Here is a 22,790-nt window from a genome sequence, read left to right as displayed (position 1 = left end):
TTCCAGGTCCATCCATGTTGCTATAAATAGGATTTTCTTTTTTAAGGCTGAGTAATATTCCATAGTGTGTATATATACCATATTTTCTTATCCATTCATCTATTGATGGAACATTTGGGTTGTTTCCATATCCTGGTTATTGTGAATAGTGCTGCAATGAACATGGGACTGCAGCTATTTCTTCAAGATCCTGATTTCAATTCTCTTGGATATATACGTAGAAGAGGGATTACTGGATCAGGTGGTAGTTCTATTTTTAATTTTGTGAGGAACCTCCATACTGTTTTCCATAGTGGCTGCACCACTTGGCATTCCTAACAATGTCAAGAGAGTCTCTTTTCTCCATATTCTTGCCAACATTTCTATATCTATATATCTCTCTATATATATCTACCTACCTGTCTATCTATTTACCTATTTTTGTTTTGAATAACCACCCTAGCAGGTATAAGGTGATATCTCATTGTGGTTTTGATTTGCATTTTCCTGATGATTAGTTGTTCCATATGAATTTTTAGGATTGTGTTTTCTATTTCTGTAAAAAATATCTTTAGGATTTAATAGGGATTACATGGAGCTATACATCACTTTGACTAGTATGACATTTAAACAATATTAATTATCCCAATCCATGAACACAAGAAGTCCTTCCATTTATTTGTATCTGCTTTCATTTCTTTCATCAGTGCTTTATAGTTTTCAGGGTTTAAGTCTTTTACTTCCTAAGTACTATGTTTTTTCCTAAGTACTTTATTCTTTTTGGTGCTATTCTCTTTGATGCTCTTTACTTAATTTTCTTTTTGCATAGTTCATTATTGGTGTAAAGAAATGCAACTGATTTTTGTAGATGAGTTTGTATCTTGAAACTTTATAAGCTCATGTAAGCTCATGTAAGCTCATCAAGAGATAATTTTACTTCTTTTTTTCTGATTTAGATGCCTTTTATTTCTTTTTCTTGCCTAATTGCTCTGGCTAGTACTTACAGTATTGAGTAGAAATAGTGAGAGTGGGTATCTTTGCCTGGTTGTAGATCTTAAAGGAAAAGCTTTTAGCTTTCCACCATTGAGTATAATGTGGGTTTTTCATCTATGGCCTTTATTGTGTTAAGGCAAGTTCCTTCTCTACCTAATTTGTTGAGAGTTTGTTTTTATCATGAAAGGGTGTTGAATTTTGTCACATGCATTTTTTCTAGAACTGAGATGATTGTGATTTTTGTTCTTCATTGTGTTAATGTGGTATATCACACTGATTGATTTGCTTGTATTGAGCAATTCTTGCATGCCAAGGATAAATCCCACTTGGTAATGGTGTATGATCCTTTTAATTTGTTGTTGAATTCAGTTTGCTAATATTTTCTATAGGACTTTTGCTTCTATGATCCTCAGGAATATTGCTCTGTAGTTTTTCTTTTCTTATAGTATCTTTGTGTGGCTTTGGTATCATGGTGATGCTGGCCTCATAAAATGATTTTGGAAGTGTTCCCTTTTCTATATTTTGGAAGAATTTAAGGATTGTATTAATTCTTCTTTAAATGTTTGGTAAATTTCAACTGTGAAGCTCTCAAGTCCTGAGCTGTTTTTGTTCGGAGGTTTGTTTTTTGTTTTTTAGAGAGGGAGAGAGAGCACAAGCTGGGGAGAGGGGCAGAGGAAGAGAAAGAAAGAGAGAGAGAGAATCTTGAGCAGACTTCACGCTGAGCACAGAGCCCAACACGGGCTTAGTCTCACTATTGGGAGATTATAACCTGAGCCAAAATCAAGAGTCAGACACTTAACTGACTCAGCCACCTAGGTGTTCCAGGAGGTTTTTGATTACTGATTGAATCTCCTTATTGTTATTGGTTTTTTCAGGCTTTCTAATTCTTCTTGATTCAGTCTTGGTGGGTTGTATGTTTCTAGGAATTTTATCTATTTCTTCTATATTGTACAATTTGTTGGCATAGAGTTGTTCATAATAATCCCTTATGATCTTTTTTATTTCTATGGCATCTGTTGTGATATGTTGTTTCATTTACATCATTTATTTTGAATCATCTTCCTTCTTTTTCTTCGTCTAGTTAGTGCTTTGTAGACTTTGATATCTTTTCAAAACAAACCAGCTCTTATTTTTCTGGATTTCTTCCCAATCCCTCATTTATTTCTGTTCTAATCTTTATTATTTTCTTTATTCTGCCAACTTTGAGCTTAGTTTGTTCTTCCTTTACTAGTTCCTTTATGTGTAAAGTTAGGTTGTTTGAATCATTCTTCTTTTCTATCTAGGTATTTATCCCCATAAACTTCCCTCTTAGCACTGCTGTTGCTGTATCACATAAGTTTTGTTATGCTGTACTTTCATTTTAGTTTGTCTTGAGAAATTTCTAATTTTCCTTTTGCTTTTGTCTTTGACCCAGTGGTAGTTCAAGAGTGTGTTAATTCCCATGCATTTGTGAATTTTCCTAATTTCCATTTGGTATTGATTTCTAGTTTTCTTCCATTGTGGTCAGAAAAGATATTTTGAATGATTTAAGTCTTCTTAAATTTGTTAAGACTTGTTTGTGACCTTGTAGGCAGAACCAGCCCCCCATCCTGTGGTTATCTAGGCGCTCTCCAAAAACTACCTCATTGACATAAACTCAGATGTGGTTGAAAGGGGCTTGTTATATATAACAAAAGACACAGCCTTCAAAAGTTATTACTCTGGAGCTATTACAGGAACTGAGAATAAAAGACCAAATATTGTAACAAAAGATGTTCTCATTGCTCTTTGTGTTAGATCTATAGTCAGTTTTTCCCCCCAGATATGCTGCAGTGGGGCTGTCATGAATCCCACCCAAGCAGAAAAAAAGAAATATGTTAAGTGTTAATGATATTTGAAACTCAAGTAATTTTCTCCAAGACAAAATTTCAAAAATTAATGTTAAGAAAAGCAATATTTATTTATTTATTGCTCTTTAGGAATGCTAAGACATTTGGGGAAAAATATTGGTTAGGAAATACCTAATCAATTGGTTTTTGACTCTTCAAAGAGGAAATGAGTGAGGAACTGTGTGAGTAAAAGTAGATGCTTGTGTTTTTCCAGACCAGGCCAAAATGGAATGGATTCAAATCACAAAAACAAGAATTTAAGTTTATATACAAACTTGTATCCTGAGTTACAGACAAGATTGCTTTCCAAAGGATGTTAGTAAATATCATTTCTGGACTATTGAAAAGAAAAAGGCAAAAAGGCAAAAAAAAAAAAAAAGGGGGCATTGGAAGAGTTATCTTTATGGTGTGATTTTAAGGGAAGAAATTTTTTTTTATGAATTTAGCAAAACTTATTGAAGCTTAAATTGTGGTACAAAAATACATTTCAACTGATTTAAGAGAGAAATTATTGCAACAAAATTTTCCCTCCTCTATCATACACACTAGAGTTAATTTCAATTATTATCCAATCTATAGTTTTAATTGTTCTAGGCTTTTATTCCATACAAATTTGTGCAGTTTTAAAAAATTAGATAGAAATCTTAAATCTATTTAAAAAAATCAGACCTCAAGCCAACAAATGTCATGAGGTAATTTTCTTGTATTATAGTTCTAACTTGGTTACAGTAATACTCACCAAATGCTGTCCAGTGTACTAAAAAGAAGTACATTATAGCCTAATCCACTCTGAAACTTCATAGGGTCGGTTTTCATTACATGAAGAATTATATCCACTCCTTCTGTTCCGAAAATTTCCTAAGAGATTTATTTAAAATTATGTTTTGAAATAATCTCATCCTTTTCTATTTCATTTTGTCCCCTAAAACTTTTTCTACCAGAGAAGCAGAAAACACTGTTACTTTATTACACAATTTTTTGAATTAATACTCAGTCTCAGGAGTTTAGGACAAATTATTATAAAGCTAATCATTTTAAGAAAGGGCATCAATCACTATGCTAGCTTAATGTCTCTTTATAATTTTTATTTTTCCCCTTTTTTTAAAAAAAAATAAACCATAAGCTTGCCCCATGATTTTCTTCCACATTATAATGAATGTAGTCCAATATCCTGTCAGATGAATGCTAGATAGCAAAAACTAATTTAAGAGGCTAAAATTCTATCATGGAAGATTTTTTAATGCTCCCAAGAGAGAAATATACATACATATATGTATACATAATATATTTCTCTCATATATATATGAGACTCATATAAGGTTTTGTAAAACCTTTAATAATTTATATCAAGTTATTACCAGTTAATATTTCTCCCTTAACAATTACCTTTCCCATTGCTTTGTTGTTCAGTTCTGCTACCCAGTAAGCAAGACTATGAGCATTTTTCCAGAAGAACACAGGCACAGGATGACAGAATAGAAGGAAAAGTTGCACCAAAGCTCAGAGCGAGGTGTGGATTTACTGTTCTTGCTGGCTTTCCCTAAAACCCCTCTATTGAAAACTTCATAATCTTTAATTTTTATCTTTCCAATTGTATCTTTTGCTATTTATCAATCTTAGAGACTCAGAGTTTGTTATAGAGTTAAAAAAGATCAAAGGGAATTAAGCTCTTTTTTTCTAATTTTTAATTCTAGTTATGAACTCAATTTTCTCCAAGTTTTTATTTAAATTCCACTTAGTTAACACAGTGTAATATTAGTTTAAGGTGTAGAATTCAGTCATTCATCACTTACATACAGCACCCAGGGTTTCACACAAGTGCTCCTTAATGCCCATCACCCTGAATCAAATGTAAACTCAAAAAACATTTATAATGCTACAGCCACTTTGCAAGAACTGTTTTCCAGTTTCTTAAAAACAGACACCTATTTTATGAACCATTAATTGCACTCCTAGGTATTTAGGAGAAATGAAAGAATGATGTCCACAAAAAGACAACTATAAAAATGTTCACTGAAGCTTTATACATAATAGTCCCAAATGGAACAACCTAAGTGTTTATCAATAGGGGAATGGATAAAAAAAATTTGGTATATTCAAGGAGTGAAATACTATTCAGCAGTAAAAAGGAATGAACTGCTGATACCTACAACAATATCAATATATTTCAGAAATATAATGCTGGATGACAGAAACCAGTTATAAAACAGTAAATACTATGTGGTTCCATTCATATAAAGTAAATAAATAGGCAATACTAACTTAAGGGGATAGAAATCAGAATAGTGGTTACCTGAAGGCAAGTGGGGGTATGGTTGCTAAGGGGCATGAAAGAATTTTATAGGGATGGGGCACCTGGGTGGCTTAGTCAGTTAAGCATTTAACTCTTGATTTTGGCTCAGGTCATGATCTCACAGATGTGGGATCAAGCCCCACGTCAGGCTCTGTGGAGAGCATGGAGCCTGCTTGGAATTCTCCCTCTCTGTCCCTCCCCTGCGAGTGCTTGCTCTCTCTCTCTCTCTCTCTCCCTCTGTCTCTCAAAAATAAATAAATTAAAAAAAAAAAGAATTTTATAGTGAGATAACAATAGTCTGTTTTAATTGGGGTACTGGTTAAATGGGTATATACATTCATCAAAACCTATCAAAATATACACAAAATATATATTTTATCGTATATAAGAATACTCTACAAAAAAGAATATTAAAACGTCACAGGATTAAAAAAACACCAACATTTATGGACACCAAGAAAAAGTTGAGGAGGAGGAGTTAAGGTGGCAGACGAGTAGGGGGACCAGGATTTCCCTCCTCCCTCAAACACAGCTATATTGAGGTTAGAGCATTTGGAACACCAGGAAATCAATCTGGCGGGGGGCGGGGGGGTAGCAGAAGGATCGCCACGGGTTGCGGGAGACAGCTTAGTGGGTCAGAGGTGCATGTATGCAAACTGGGGGAGATAAAACAGTGTAGGCATGGAGGGGAAGGAACCTCTTCTTTGGAGAGACAAAAGGGAAAGACAGGCCGTGGAATTGTGGTATTGTGTTAGTACAAGAGTAAAACCTCTCCAGACCACAGACTGGGGAGTGAGAAATATGGAGAGTGCCAGTTTATACCTTGCAAACAGCGCCAGGAGCTGAGGATCAGAGTTTTCAAAATTGTGTGGCTTTCTTCAGACTGACAAATTCCTAGACACTCACACACTACCAAAACTCAAACAGGAAGAAATAGAAAATTGGATCAGACCCATAACCAGCAAAGAAACTAAATTGGTTATCAAACATCTCCTAACAAGTAAGAGTCCTGGGCTAGATGGCTTCCCAAGGGAATTATGCCAGATATTTAAAGCAGAGTTAATACCTATTCTTCTCAAACTGTTCCAACAAATAAAAATGGAAGGAAAGCTTCCAGACTCATTCTAGAAAGCCAGAATTACCTTGATTCCCAAATCAAACAAAGACCCTACTAGAAAGGAGAATTACAGGCCAATATCCTTGATGAACATGGATGCAAAAATTCTCAACAAGATACTAGCCAATCAAATTCAATAGCATATAGAAAGAATTATTCACCGTGATCAAGTGGGATTTGTTCCTGGGCTGCAGGGCTGGTTCAATATTCACAAATCAATCAATGTGATACATCACATTAACAGAAGAAAGGATAAGAACCATATGATCCTGTCAATAGATGCATAAAAAGCATGACAAAATACAGCATCCTTTCTTAATAAAAACCCTCAAGAAAGTCAGGATAGAAGGAATATACCATAACATCATAAAAGCCATATATGAAAGGCCCTAATACCATCCTCAATGGGGAAAAACTGAGAGCTTTCCTCATGAGATCAGGAATACAACAGGGATGTCCACTCTCACCATTGTTGCTTAACCTGGTGTTGGAAGTTCTAGCCTCAGCAATCAGACAACAAAATGAAATAAAAGGCATCCAAATTGGCAAAGAAGTGAAACTTACACTCTTTGCAGATGACACGATACTCTATGTGGAAAACCCAAAAGACTCTACCAAAAACTGCTAGAACTGATACAGGAATTCAGCCAAGTCTTAGGATATAAAATCAATGTACAGAAATCGGTTATATTTATATACATCAATAATGTAGCAACAGAAAGAGATATCAGGGAATCAATCCTATTTACAATTGCACCAAAACCCATAAAATACCTAGGAATAAACCTAACCAAAGAGATGAAAAATCTATACACTGAAAACTATGAAAAGCTTATGAAAGAAATTGAAGACACAAATAAAAAGGAAAAATATTCCATGCTCATGGACTAGAAGAATAAATATTGTTAAAATGTCAATACTACCCAAAGCAGTCTACGTATTCAGTGCAATCCCTATCAAAGCATTCTTCACAGAGCTAGAACAAACAATCCTAAAATTTGAATGGAACCACAAAAGTACCTGAATAATCAAAGTAATGTTGAAAAAGAAAACCAAAGGTAGAGGCATCACAATCCTGGACTTTCTCCTGTTTATTACAAAGCTGTAACCATCAACACAGTACGGTATTGGCACAAAAACAGACACATCGACCAATGAATAGAGAATCCAGAACTGGACACACAAATCCTTTGTCCTTTGACAAAGCAGGAAAGGGTATCCAATGGAAAAAAGACAGTGTCTTTAGCAAATGGTGAGGGGAGAACTGGACAGCAACATACAGAAGGAAGCTGGACCACTTTCTTACACCATACACAAAATAAATTCAGAATAGATAAAAGACCTAAATGTGAGACAGGCAACCATTAAAATCCTACAGTAGAAAACAGGCAGCAACTTCTTTGATCTCGGCCACAGCAACTTACTTACATGTCTCTGAATGCAAGGGAAGTAAAAGCAAAAATGAATTATTGGTACCTCATCAAGACAAAAAGCTTCTGCACTGCAAAGGAAATGATCAACAAAACTCAAAGGCAACCAACAGAATGAGAGAAGATATTTGCAAATGGCCAATCAGATAAAGGGTTAGTATCCAAAATCTATAAAGAACTTAGCAAACTCAACACATGAAAAACAGATAATCCAGTGAAGAAGTAGGCAGAAGACATCAATAGACACTTTCCCAAGAAAAGACATCCACATGGCTAATATGCACATGAAAAAGATGCTCAACATCACATATCATCAGGGAAATAGAAAACAAAACCATAATGAGATACCACCTCATACCAGTCAGAATGGCTAAAATTAACAACTCAGGAAACAACAGATGTTGGCAAGGATGTGGAGAAAGGAGAACCCTCTTGCACTATTGGTGGGAATGCTAACTGGTGCAGCCACTCTGGAAAAAAGTGTGGAGTTTCTTCAAAAAATTAAAAATAGAATTACCCTACATCCCAGCAATTGCACTACTAGGAATTTTTCCAAAGGATACAGGAGTGCTGACTTGAAGGGGCACATGCACCCCAATGTTTATAGCAGTGAAATTAACAATAGCCAAATTGTGGAAGAGCCCAAATATCCATCAACTGATGAATGGATAAAGAAATTGTGGTATATATACACAATGGAATACTATGTGGCAATGAGAAAAAATGAAATATGGCCTTTTGTAGCAACGTGGATGGAACTGGAGAGTGTAATGCTAAGTGAAATAAGCCATACAGAGAAAGACAGATACCATATGGTTTCACTCTTATGTGGATCCTGAGAAACTTAACAGGAACCCATGGGGGAGGGGAAGGAAAAAAAAAAAAAAAAGAGGTTAGAGTGGGAGAGAGCCAAAGCATAAGAGACTGTTAAAAACTGAGAACAAACTGAGGGTTGATGGGGGGTGGGAGGGAGGGGAGGGTGGGTGATGGGTATTGAGGAGGGCACCTTTTGGGATGAGCACTGGGTGTTGTATGGAAACCAATTTGTCAATAAATTTCATATATATATATATAAAAAAAGGAAAAAAAAAAGAAGATGTGGTATATATACATATAATGGAATACTACTCTGTGATGAAAAAGAATGAAATCCTGCAACAACACAGATGGAACTGGAGGGTATTATGCTAACTGAAATAAGTCAGTTAGAGAAAGGCAGGTATATGATTTCATTTATATGTGGTATTTGAGAAACTTAACAGATGATCATAGGGGAAGGGTAGGAAAAATAAGATAAAAACAGGGAGGTAAACCAAAAGAGACTCTTAAATACAGAACAAACTGAGGATTGATGGAGGTGGGTAAAATGGGTGATGGGCTTTAAGGAGGCCACTTGTTGGGATGAGCACTGGGTATATATGGGAGTAATGAATCACTGGAATCTACTCCTGAAGCCAAGACTACACTCTATGTTAGCTAACTTGAGATTAAGAAAAAAAAAAAAAAAGAGTTCATAGTGCTAGGTGATTGGGAGATCTGAACAAAACTTGGATTCATAGGCATACTTACCTTTCTAGGAATATGATGTTCACAAAGACCAGATAAGATAAGTAATATATCAGATTGAATTTCCAAAACAATGGCTTCTTCTTTGTCATGAGACTTGATTATATTTTTAAAAACTCCTAGTATGAAAAAAATTGAAAGAATGTAAACTTACTGGACATTGTATTTTTATTTTGATCAATTACTGTTTTGAAATCTCTTCTTAAAAAAAGAAAAAAAAATTCCTTACAAAATTTCAGCTAGAGCAACTATTTTAAAAGGGGCTGTTTTCATTGCACAGTTACTTAGAAGCTGTAGACAGATGATGATAAAGGGACTCTTTGACTACAATCAGTAGCCCCATATGTAGAGCATGTCTACTACAGAATTAATGGAGTGACATTAAAAGATGCCCTAACAACCTGATACTTTGCCCAGCAAACAAAACTCTTTAGAAATATACAGAGTGCCATGAGGCAGAGATGAGTCCTGCTGCAAATATATGACTAAAATGCCTGATCCCAACTTGCTCATCTCCTTATGGTTAACAGGGTCAATTTTAGGCAAAGGTAGATATCTCTAAATATGTTTTTATTTTTCTGTTACTTTTTTCTGCATTTTCTCCTTATGTCTACCTGGAGGTGTCTTCAACAACTTTAGATAGCAGTATTCCCATGTCCTTTGAAATCTCTCCTCTGCTTTTAATAAAAATTTAGAAAGATTGGAAAAGAGCCACTTACAGTGATGGAATGACAGTCACAATAAAATTTTGCCTCAAAAAGAAGTTTTCCTTCAAGCTTTAAATGAGGAACAAAAGTCATTGCTTCTCTGTTAAAGAAGTCCTTGGCATTAGCAGGAAGGGGTGGAGTTATGTTCCAAACAAAGTAAGAGGGCCACACAAATCACAGCTTATTTCCATAGCTAGCCCTGAAGGGATGATTTTTGGTCCCATTAGAACGAAGGACAGGTGCTGGATCAGTCTCTAGGGGGCTAGTTGAGCATGCTGGAGGCCCAGTTTAGGAGCATGCCAGGGACAGATGGGCCAATGCTCCTTTATTAGGAACACCTAGGAATTCAATCTCATTAGCCAGAGGTCAGATTCTCCTTTCTAGAGGATTTCATTTGCCTTCCTACTTGAGTGCAGGTATGTTACTTTTTATGTTGTCTATCCCATATGTTAATATTGAATTATTTCCTTCATATTTCAGTATCTTTTAGCTCCTTGCCTTTATCCTCTCCTTGTTCTATTCTCTTTTTTTTTTTAATGTTTATTTTTGACAGAGAGGGAGAGAGAGAGAGAGAGAGCGCGTGCATTGTGGGGGGGTGGGCGGGGGTGCAGAGAGAGGGAGACACAGAATCTGAAACAGACTCCAGGCTCTGAGCTGTCAGCACAGAGTTGGGGCTCGAACTCATGGACTGTGAGATCATGACCTGAGCCGAAGTCAGATGCTCAACCGACAGAGTCACCCAGTCGCCCTCTCCTTGTTCTAAGTCATCAGATATATTTATTCCAGGTTCCTTTTCCTAATACATCATTATACTTAACTTCCCTAATCAAAACCACTAATGGCTCCCCATGCCTAAAGACAATGCTATTCAAAACTCTAGCTTGGCTCCTAACTAGACATATATCTCATATTATTTGTTTTCATAAAATGTTTATTTTCAATTTGTTTTTTATTACTTTTAAATTGAAGTATAGTTGATGCATATGTTCAGTTTTATGAAGACTTCACTTAAGCTAGTTCAGCACACATTATCATACATATTTTGACACCATGTCTCTGCCCCTGCTCTTCCCTTGCTTGAAAAACCATCTCTTTTATTTTTCTGTCTCAAAACTAGCTTTACCCTCCTACCCAAGCTCAATAAAGCTTCCGGCTTACCTGCCAAGATTACCCAGCCTTAAAAACTATTGATAACCTCTTAGTTTCTGTGGTATTTACTCTCTGTATTACTCATTAGGGGCCTTACTGATGGTGTTAGGTAACACATGCTATTTTTCTATGATAGACATCTTTTCTTTTGTTCTCATTAAGGCCAAGGTCCTGTGCCTGCACAAAGAGTATTATAAACATTTGCATTTACAATGCAATTACTATTTGTTGAACAAACTATTTGTTGAGCCTTCTGTTGGATTAAGGGAAGGCCACTACTGCCTCTAAGAACTCACATGATAAAGATCAGCTTCTTTCAAGTTAAAGGGAAAGGATTTTAAGAAGAAAAGAATCCTTCTACATTTGTTTTCCCGTGTCTCTACCCCACTTCCTACACAGGTAAGATTAATACTCCTTCCTGGACATATGAAAAATTGTATTTTCTAGACGCTATCCAGTTAGGCTGGTACTGAGTTCTGTACAATGGAATGTGCATAGAAGTGATAATATCTACTTTTGGGTTTGGTCATCCTGAGTAAAGTCATCAAGAGAGTGAGTGTTTTTGCTTAGCACCCTTCTCAATATCCTCATTTTTTTTTTTAATTTTTTTCAACGTTTTTATTTATTTTTGGGACAGAGAGAGACAGAGCATGAACGGGGGAGGAGCAGAGAGAGAGGGAGACACAGAATCGGAAACAGGCTCCAGGCTCCGAGCCATCAGCCCAGAGCCCGACGCGGGGCTCGAACTCACGGACCGCGAGATCGTGACCTGGCTGAAGGCGGACGCTCAACCGACTGCGCCACCCAGGCGCCCCTCAATATCCTCATTTTAAAAGGCACCGCTATTAAAGGGTACCACTCTACTCCACTAATGATGGAAGAGTAGGCACTTTAACTTAACATTTAGAAGAGTTTTTGAGTAGGCATTTGTAATTAATTGACATCCAACAAATTATCTCTTACTCATGAGACAATTTTTGAATTTGAATATAACCAAAATAGCTCTTTTCAAAGTCAGGAAAGGTTAGGGCCAGAGGACTATTTATTTCTTAACTAGAAAAAGGTAAAAAGCTTTTAAGGTGTTCTGAGTTTATACTGAGCTCACATGTATGTACTTTGGGGTAAGGTGATTCAACAGTCAAATCTAAGTTGAAAATCAAGGATATGGGGCACCTGGGTGGCTCAGTCAGTTAAGCATCCGACTGGCTCAGATTATGATCTCATAGTTCATGGGTTCTAGCCCCACGTCAGGGGCTCTAAGCTGACAGCTCAGAACCTGGAGCCTGCTTCAGATTCTGTGTCTCTCTCTCTCTCCCTCTCCCCTGCGCGCTCTCTCTCTCTCCCTCAAATAGCCCCCTCAAAAATGAACATTGTTTTTTTTTAAATCAAGGATATCCTGATATTTCATAACAGAAAAGAATATCCTATGTACATATCTGTATATCCCAGCATACCAGTGTTCTGGTATGTCAGATACACTGGAAAATGGAATGTTATCCTCTTCCTGGCCAAAAAGTAGTGATCTTATTACTAGAAAAATGAAACAGTAGCCCATTACAAAAAAAAAAAAAAAAAAGATAATCCTAAATGAAATAGTATCTGAATTGAGTAAACAGATGTTTACAGAATGAGTGATCATGATGTTTTAGTAAAGACAAACTGTCTTATATAGCAACAATATGAAACAAAAATCAAGAGAATATTCAGGGGTTTTTAAGCTATAAAGACAAAATAAATTTGTAAGAAATATTTCAAGCAAAACCTCTAGTTTATAAACATTCTACTTTCATAAGTATACAAACATGTTATGTTTACCTATCAGTTGCTGAATTGTTCCCTTTTCACAAAGATCATTGTTTATAGTCTCATCCTCAAGGTAGACCATGGCTCTCAAGAGTCTTAAACTGTAACGCATCTGGGCAAACTTGTTGCCACGGCCACCTGTACCATGGTAACTATTACCATGACTAAAGAAGGAATCTGTGGAGAAATATTAATAATTTAATACTTTGTATCAACTTACAGCATAAAACATTTCAAATAAAATAGAATACATCAAATACCTTATATATGTATGCTTAATTTTAAAAAGATGTTAAAATTTTGTCATACTTGTTTTTTTTAGAGAAATAAATAGTATCCTTTCCCCCTTCTCCTTCTCTTCCCAGAATGGAAATATGCTTTAAAATTTTACTCAAATGTATCATATTGTGTGTATCTGTGGTAACTTGCTACTATTCTTCAGCATTACGGTTTTTAAAGTAGTCACACTCTTACAGACTGAAATATTTAATTGCTTTCAACATTCATTTTATAAATAAATCACAGTTTATCCATTCAGTAGTACAAACTGCTACAGTGAACATTCTGGTTCATGTCTCTTATTCCCACTGAGAAAGGTTTTGCCAAGTGACACCAGAATCATATAGGATATACCCACATTGAATTTTACTTAAATTCCTAAATTGCTTCCCAAAGTGGTTATATGGATACAATGTATAAGACCAATAGATTTTCCCCAATCTGTTAAATGGAAAATGATAGTTTGTTGTTATTTGAATTTGCATTTCTCTGAGTACCAATAGGGTTTAATATCTTTTAATGTTTTTTTCCTTTTTTTAAATTTGAGATTTTGTGATTTGGCAGTCCCTATTCTTTGTCACCTTCTCTACAGAGTTATTTTCTTCTTGAGTTCTTTATGAGCCAGGACTCTAATCTTTTATTATTCACAGAAGTGGTAAATGTATTCTCTCAATTTGTAGATTGTTACTTTATTCAGATTTAGTCACACAGGCAATTCTAAATTTTACATGCATTCATCTTAAATTTATTATTAAATGCATTCATCTTCTGTATAGTTTAGGCTCTTCTGGTTTTTAAGTCTTTCCCTACCCTGTTATCATGAAGATATTTTCCCATGTTTTCTTCTAAGATTTTTACAGTTTAACTTTTCACATTTTGGGCTTTAATTTATTTTGCATTTCATTTTTTTTTAACAAGGTGAAAGAACCTAATTTTTATTTTCACTGAAAGCAATATCATCTCTGATAATGCCAACCTCCCATATATTCTATTTTCATTGATCTATTCCTTGTCTAATACCGTACAGTTTAAATTACTATAGCTTTATGGTAGGTCTTGGTAAATAGCAAGGCTAGTTCTCCTTTCTTTTTTACAATAATATGCATTCTTTAAGAGGTTCTTTAGGGGTACCTGGGTGGCCCAGTCAGTTAATTGTCCATCTCTCGATTTTGGCTCAGGTTGTGATCTCACAATTGTGAGATCGAGCCCCATGTTGGGCGCACACCTAGTGTTAGCACTGCTTGGGATTCTCTCCCTCTCTCTCTCTGCCCCTCTCCTGCTTGTGTGTGCTCTCTCTCTCAAAATAAATAAATAAACATTTAAAAAAAATAAAAGTGTCTTTAGAAGTAGCGTTTTGTTTAAAGCTAAAATAACATTCAAAAAAGTACTGTTGTGAGTATTGTGTATAGGTTAAAAATGGGTTTCTGGAGCTAGAATGCCTGCATTAAATCCTGGATGTGCCACTCCCTGTGTGACCAAGAACATGTTATTTATTTTTTTTTATTTAAAAAATTTTTTTTAAATGTTTATTTATTTTTGACAGAGAGAAACAGAGCATGAGCAGGGGAGGGTCAGAGAGAGAGGGAGACACAGAATCCAAGGCAGGCTCCAGGCTCTGATCTGTCAGGGGCTCAAACCCACAGATTGTGAGATCATGACCTCAGCTGAAGTCGGACACTCAACCAACTTAGCCACCCAGGCGCCCCTGTTATTTAACTTTTTTGATTAAGTTCTACCCATCTGACCAACAGGGATAGAAATAGTACCTATAACCCCTAGATTTGTTGTGAAGACTAAATGAATTAATACTTGTTAGGTGTTTAAGGCCTTCCACACAGTAGGTACTCAATAACTGTTAGCTATAAGTTTTCCTCATGTTAGGCAGCATTTCCTCTTTTTCCTTATAATCTTTTGTAAACATAAATGATATAAAGAATAGACTGAAGAACTGTTTTATTTAATGCACAGCAGTTTACCAAGAAAAAAATTAGTAACTCAGCATATTAGAAAATAGATGATAAAAAAAATCAGCTATAATTTTTTCCCTCTCTCATGGATATATGATTTTCTTGATCTACTGAAAATGTATCATACCAAATTATTTCTAGAGCAAAATTACTACCAGAAAAGAATGCAGTATCTTCCTTATAAACGTTTTTTTTTTTTTTTAAAGAAAGTCATTTCTTATTTCCTTTCTGAGAATGATGAGAATTGAAATAAAGTATTTGTACAAATTGGGAGTTTGCTAATTTGGTAGGCTATTTGTGGAGTCATTACTTCTGGCTGGAGATTTTAAGCTCCATGAAGGTAGAGATTTTATGTTTTTGAACATAAATGTATCTTTAGCAGCTAAAACAATATCTATACCCAATAAGTATTCGACAAATATTTGTTGAATAATTAAAATATTTCCAGGACTTAGTATAATTGTTGGATAAGCCTAATGATAAAAAATTTAAATCAGGTTATATGAATGATTTCTTTTACTGAGAGGTACGCGTTACCTATAGTTAGGATATTTACTAATGTGTCAGACTTTAAATGAAATCTCAGATTTTTTCCCTTAAAACAACATGTAAACACATGAATATATTTACATGAATATAAATCACAAGAAACCAGATATATATTTTTATTTCTTTGCTTTAATTAATTTTCTTTTTCTATGCATATATTGAGAGTTCCGTTGAAATTTGTAAATTAGAATTTTCACAGGGATCACTCACCTTCACTCTCACACCATTGTAAGAATGCAAGGACTCGAGCATTTCCCTGACACAACATATACTCTTCTGTTAGTAAAGGAGCCACTGATGACAAAGTGGCAATTGCGTGCAGTTGTAATTCTTCATACTGTGCTGCAGACCATTCAATTGTTTTGTGTTTCTCAGGTTTTTTAACATAGGTTAACAAAGCCAAGATAACTTTGCCATCAATTAATAGCTATGAGAAAGGGCAAAAAGTACTTTATTAGAAGCATAATTAGAACAGTTTTATTTAATCTAAGAAAATTAAAAATTTCCAATATTATGTTTTATTATGATCATTAAAAAATTATTTCCTTCCTAAAGATCCCAGCCTATGTTAAATAGCAAAACAAAAAACAAAAACAAAAACAGCAATTGGCTATGATCCCCTTTATCTGGGATATGCACTCTCTAGCTGACAATTATATAAAGCAAGTATTAATGTTTTCATATATGCTGCTTATATATGTAATTTAGCTTCTGCCTATTATTATTTTTTTTCAACGTTTATTTATTTTTGGGACAGAGAGAGACAGAGCATGAACGGGGGAGGGGCAGAGAGAGAGGGAGACACAGAATCGGAAACAGGCTCCAGGCTCTGAGCCATCAGCCCAGAGCCCGACGCGGGGCTCAAACTCACGGACCGTGAGATCGTGACCTGGCTGAAGTCGGACACTTAACCGACTGCGCCACCCAGGCGCCCCGCTTCTGCCTATTATTAAACCACAGTAGCAGAAAATTTGGAGCAAACAAACTGCTGCCATTTCTCTCTTGCCTTCACTTTTTGAAAAAGAAACACTTCACAGACTCAATTGTATACTATAAACAAATCAATTTTATCCAGAATAATGACTATGGCTAACTTTTAAGCACCTGCAATATAACTTATATAAATTTTCTATTCAATGAATTCCACTCAGGTCACAAGCCATATTTATAATTACATGCCTAGAATTTTAAAATGGTACTGAATCCATTATTTCACTAAAACAGAACAAAAATGTATAGCTATTAGAATAGGACAATGTTGACAGTTGACAATTGTCAATGTTATAGCTAATTCTTTTTCTTTTCTTTTCTTTTTTCTTTTCTGTTTTTAGAGAGAGTGTGTGTCAGCAGAGGAGAGGGGCAGAGGTGGGGGGAGAGAGAGAGAATCTCAAGCAGGCTCCACACTGAGCTCAGAGTCCAACACAGGGCATGATCCCACAACCCTGGGATCATGACCTGAGCTGAAATCAAGAGTTGGACACACAACTGACTGAGCCACCAGGTGCCCCACGGCTAATTCTGATTGATGCTTATATATGGTTCACAAGATAGCAACACATGATATGCTATATTCTATTCAATTTTCTTTTCATTTGGTATTCTTTTTTATTTAAATTTTTTTTAACATTTATTCATTTTTTGATAGAGACAGAGCATGAGTGGGATAGGGGCAGAGAGAGAGGGAGACACAGAATCTGAAGCAGGCTCCAGGCTCTGAACTGACAGCACAGAGACCGACGCGGGGCTCAAACTCACGGACCATGAGATCATGACCTGAGCCAAAGTTGGATGCCCAACCGACTAAGCCACCCAGGCGCCCCTTCATTTGGTATTATTCTATAAAGATTTTTTCACAATAACATCTATTATTATTTTCTAAATTTTCTACTAGTCCATGTGGAATGAACACAAGATGTAGATGTGAGAAAATAGGAATAAGAACAACAGCTAGTTCTAGCATTACTATAAGTACTAAGTAGATAATGTTTTCTTAATTTTTTCAATGTATGTATTTTTGAGAGAGAGAGAGAGAGAGAGAGAGAGAGCGAGCAATTGGGGGAGGTGCAGAGAGAGAGAGGGACACAGGATCCGAAGCAGGCTCCAGGTTCTGAGTTGTCAGCACAGAGCCAGACGGGGGACTGAAACTCATGGACCCTGAGCCGAAGTGGGGAGCTTAGCCGACTGAGCCACGCAGGTGCCCCTAAGTGGATGTTTTCAAAATACTCCATGAACTTCAAATAATAGGACATATATTTATCATCATTACTATTAATGGACCACAAACTTACAACATAAAACAAATTAGTTGATTCCACTGCTTACATACTGTATTAAGAATCTCACCACAGTTGTTATGCTGTTTGACTCTGTTGTCAATTAAAATTGGTTTATAAATTGTAGTGTACATTTTGTCTCCATAGCTATCATTTTAATAGTTATAGAAGACTCCACTGTACTAATAAAACTATATTTTATGGAATGATTTTCTATTTGGCAATTCAGAAAATACACTTAGTTTCTATAGAGTATATATTTTTGATGTAAATAATAAAGCTATGGGACACCTGGGTGGCTCAGTCAGTTAAGCGTCTGACTTCAGCTCAGGTCATGATCTCATGGCTGGTGGGTTCAAGCCCCATATCAGGTTCTGTGCTGACAGCTCAGAGCATGGAGTCTGCTTTGGATTCTGTGTCTACCTCTCTCTCTGCCCCTCCCCCATTTGTGCTCTGTCGCTCTTTCTCTCAAAAATAAGTAAAACACTAAAAAATTTTTTAAAAAAAGCCATAACTTTAAAGACAATTTTTCTTTCTCTGGGCTTTTTTAGTGTGTGTGTATGTTTTTCAAAGTTGTAATACCGAAAAATCCTGAGCTCCTTTAACCCTCATAATAATTCCATGAGGTAGGTGTTATACCCATTTTGAAATTAAGATATCTGGGATTTTTAGAAACTAGACAGCCTCTGTGGAATCACGTTGCTAGAAAATGGCAGCAATGCATTCTGCCTGACTAAAGCCTTAGTCCTAATATGATCAGAGACAGACTATTAGGCTGGATGGGCCTATATGGATTTTCTTTAATTTTTTTTCTTATTCAAGAGATCTAAATACATAAATAAATTAGTAAGGTTCTCCTGCTTTTATTTGGCTTATGTGGTTTAAATTTAGGTAAATTCACTGTTTATTAAACAGGTAATCAAAAGAAATTTTGCAAAGATGAAATTCTGCCCAATAAAAGTTACTTTCTATAGTAAACCTATGTGTTGATGAAAGATTTGCAGTCATGAGTTTTAAAAAGTTACACTACAAAGTGAGGCAATTTTAGCTTTGTTTTGATTGTTTTTCTTTTTACCTGTATAGTAGGTAAATCTTTACACAAGATCACAATTATATTGAATAGCAGTTTCTTCAACTCAAAATCTTCATAGGAATTAGAAAGCTTAAGACCTTTTACCAAAGGATTTTGACTTTTAACTGTTAGGAGAAAAAAAAAAGAAAATAACAGCTAAAATAATGTATAAAACTCATCAGGATAATTATAGGTTGAAAGCTTTATAGTTTTTACCTTCATTAAAAGTTGCAAATAGTATCAAATCCCTGGTAAAGCCACATTCCTAATAATAAATACACAGAAGGATGATTTAATTAGATGGAAGTTACAGATGTCTATATTTACTTAATATTTAACTATCTTTATCAGATTCCCTTTGTCATTTATTTGACTTCATAAACTACTCACAACAGAAAGGGATGAAAGCAAGAAATGTGAAGCCAGATAAACTTGTAATTTATTTAATATAAACTTCCTTCTGTTGGTTCTAAGAAATATTTTTATATTACTCTATATTTTATAGGATGCTATTTAAAATTTGGTAAGAACCCAAAATGTATTAAGACTATAAATTACTCGTGTAATTTATTATTTATACCCTTAAGTGACAAAATGAGGGAGAAAGATGTTATTTTCGACAGCTTTTCTTCTTAAACAACCCTGCTTGCCACCTTTACCCCAACCAATCTCATGATGTCAAAGGTTTGGTCAAGAGATAACATAACATTTCCTAGTTAACATTAAAAGCCCTGAAGAATAAACAGAATTGCAAACATTTCAGCATGAGGTAACTCATTACTGACAGAGATATCCTAATTGGACTTTGTAATTAGGGAGAGTTTACAGGGACAAACCCTGGGCTTTAGAGCTTGCAGCATTTCATTTGTACTGCTTTAGGATCCATATAGTTTCTTTAAAAAAAAACTTTTTTTAATGTTTATTTTTGACAGAGAAAGAGACAGAGTACGAGCCGGGGAGGAGCAGAGAGAGAGGGAGACACAGAATCTGGAGTGAAGTCCAGGCTCTGAGCTGTCAGCACAGAGCCTGATGTGGGGCTCGAACTCACAAGCTGTGAGATCATGACCTGAGTCGAAGTCGAAGTCGGATGCTTAACCGACTGAGCCACCCAAATGCCCCCCTATAGTTTGTTTAAATGTGAAGATGTTATATGACCCATAAAATGCACCTGGATGTTTGCAAAGATGCTAATGAGAACTTATTAACTAGCCAGGGGCTTCCAGAGAAACATACAGGTCTACCCATACATTGCAGCCTTGAGTAGGAAGCTATGGAGGATTGTTGCCCCATTTGCACATTATAAATTCCATGACTGTTCTTTGTTGGGATCATTTGATAACCATTGATATGAGACTGAGGCCTTCGCTCCCGAATTTTCTTTAAGTACAACTTAGAAAGTGTGTGGCTGATATGTGAATGTCATTGCCAAAGATCTCCACTCTGGGGTGTCAATCATTCAGTAAGGCTCAGCTTCTGGGATGGCAGAGTAGCTCCCATAAAAAACCTTTCTTCAGGTAACAATCATAAACCCTGACCAAAATATAAAAACAATGGTTTTGTGACCAAAACCAAGCAGATGCTGGAAGGGACTCAGAACTTTGAGGAAAGAAATGGATTTCCCATTTTTTAAAAAATGCAAACTGCATGGGTTTCCCTTTTTTAAAAAAATGGCTTTTAGACTGAGGCCAGGCCCTAGTCTACACCTTGTATGGATGATACAACTCAGAGTAAAGCTGTAATCTTAGTGGTTTGAAGACTCAGAGGGCAGAGGTAATTTCAGGGCAACTGCTACTACTGGAATGTGAAAAGAGAAATCCCACATAAAGGAGAGAGCCACAGAAAGGGAACCTCAACTTCTGTGTATAAACTCCCAAATCTCTGGCTAATGCCTGAATCATGCCAGGGCAGGGAATTCTCAAGCATCCCAAGTGAGGCCAAAAGAAATGAACTCAGATTTGACCTGTCATCCACCATAGGGATGAGTAGCCAAACTAAATGCCTATTAATACAAAAAAAGTATATACTTGTCAGAGGAGTACACCCGAATCCATGGTATAGATGCTCATAATAAACCAAAAGACAGGAACTCTCAGCAGAGAAATATAAACTATAAAAAAGGAAACAAAAATTTTTAAAAAATCCCAAAAATGTAACATCTGAAATAAAAATGTACTGGATGGAATTAATAACAGAATGAAGAGGATAGAAAAAAAAAAAAAGTCAGTGAATTTACATATATAGACCAATACAAATTATTGAATTTGAAGAATAGAAAAATTATTGAAAAAAGTGAACAGAGCCTCATGACAAACATACATGTAATCTGAATTACAGAAGAAGAGGAGAGAGAGAGGGGCTGAAAAAAATACTTGAATAATGGCCCAAAATTCTCCCAATTTAGTAAAATTAAATACTCAGGAAGCTCTATGAATGAACCTCAAGCAGGATAAACAAACACAAAGAAAACCACATCTTGGCACATCATAGTGAAACTTTTGAAGACCAAAGATAGAGTGAAAATCTTGAAAAACAGCCAGAAAGAAATGTGATACACTGTCCATGGGGAAACAAGTTGAAATAATAAATATTTCTTATCAGAAACAATGGAAACCAGAAGATGCTAAAAGATAAAAATGTTCAACTTAAGAATTCTATATTCTGTGAACACAGACCTCAATAATTAAGCTGAATTAAGGATATTCTCAGATAAAAGAAACTAAGGGAATTTACTGCCAGCAGCCAGCAGATCTCCATCACAAGAAATGGCAAAGGAAATTCTTTAGGTGAAAGAGAAATGATGCCAGATATAAACTCATATTATCAGAAAGCAAAGTAACGTATCATAAATGGTAAATATGTAAGTAAATTATAAAATATTAAGAGAATCTCAAGTTTCCAAAAGGTTGCAAAGAAGAACTGGCAGAGTGCAAGGGTATCGGTGACCATAATGACATTACAATATACCTGGGCATCACAACAAAGTTCATAACTATTACAACACAGTTTAGGACTCCTTCCCCCCATACCAACTACTTCCACAATTAAAATTAATGCAATTTGATTCATACTTACAATCATTGGTGCTCCAGGATTTTGAGCTATAATTGTAGTGATTACTAATATATCATTTCTAAGCTGACGATCATAATGACTAAAACCTCTCATAAACAGATTTTTAAATACTTCCTTCAAAGTCCTAGAAAGCAAAATCATATCTTTAAAACATATTTTTGTAAATGCTACTTAAGTGTCTACCAACAAAAGCCCCATTTTTATTTTTATTTGTTAATGCTTATTTATTTTTGAGAGATAGAACACAATCAGGGGAAGGGCAGAGAGAGGAAGACAGCAGATCCGAAGTGGGCTATGCATTGTTAGCACAGAGCCTGATGCAGTGCTCAAACTTACAAACCCCAAGATCATGACCTGAGCTGAAGTCTGAGGCTTAACAGACTAAGCCACCCAGGCACCTCCCCCATTTTCATATTATACTATTCATTTCAAAGTATTTGTAATCTTTTCTACATTTCCAAATCTGCCTCTACATAGGATTCAAATCTCTATCACATAAGAATCCATCAATCCAAATCTATACAAGGTGGGTACAGTGCTCTAAAATAAAGATTAATTCATATCATTTTCCTTTGTAAACTACTTAAAGGCTTTTCTTTGTCGTTAATATTAAAAAGTCCTATACCTCCTTACCAAGGCTAATCAAGCCTTTCATGTTATGGTCCCTGCTAAT

General features: G+C 35.6%; 1 protein-coding gene across 3 annotated transcripts in view; it reads right to left on the bottom strand.

The window, feature by feature from the left end:
- CFAP69 (cilia and flagella associated protein 69) overlaps positions 1–22,790 on the bottom strand; it is a 62,856-nt gene that overhangs the window by 13,702 nt on the left and 26,364 nt on the right. For all 3 annotated transcript variants that reach the window (XM_030307909.1, XM_030307911.1, XM_030307910.1), the window contains exons 9-15: positions 22,118–22,241; positions 19,262–19,310; positions 19,049–19,170; positions 15,911–16,127; positions 12,918–13,082; positions 9,250–9,365; positions 3,580–3,698 (exon numbers count right to left, since the gene is read on the bottom strand). In XM_030307909.1, the coding sequence (XP_030163769.1) occupies positions 3,580–3,698; positions 9,250–9,365; positions 12,918–13,082; positions 15,911–16,127; positions 19,049–19,170; positions 19,262–19,310; positions 22,118–22,241 (912 nt within the window). The remainder of the gene's footprint in view (positions 1–3,579; positions 3,699–9,249; positions 9,366–12,917; positions 13,083–15,910; positions 16,128–19,048; positions 19,171–19,261; positions 19,311–22,117; positions 22,242–22,790) is intronic.

Source organism: Lynx canadensis, chromosome A2 (genome assembly GCF_007474595.2).
Source record: "Lynx canadensis isolate LIC74 chromosome A2, mLynCan4.pri.v2, whole genome shotgun sequence".
Lineage (NCBI taxonomy): Eukaryota > Metazoa > Chordata > Mammalia > Carnivora > Felidae > Lynx > Lynx canadensis.
Note: the sequence above shows the minus strand (reverse complement) of the source record. Positions and strands in the feature narration are given on the sequence as shown.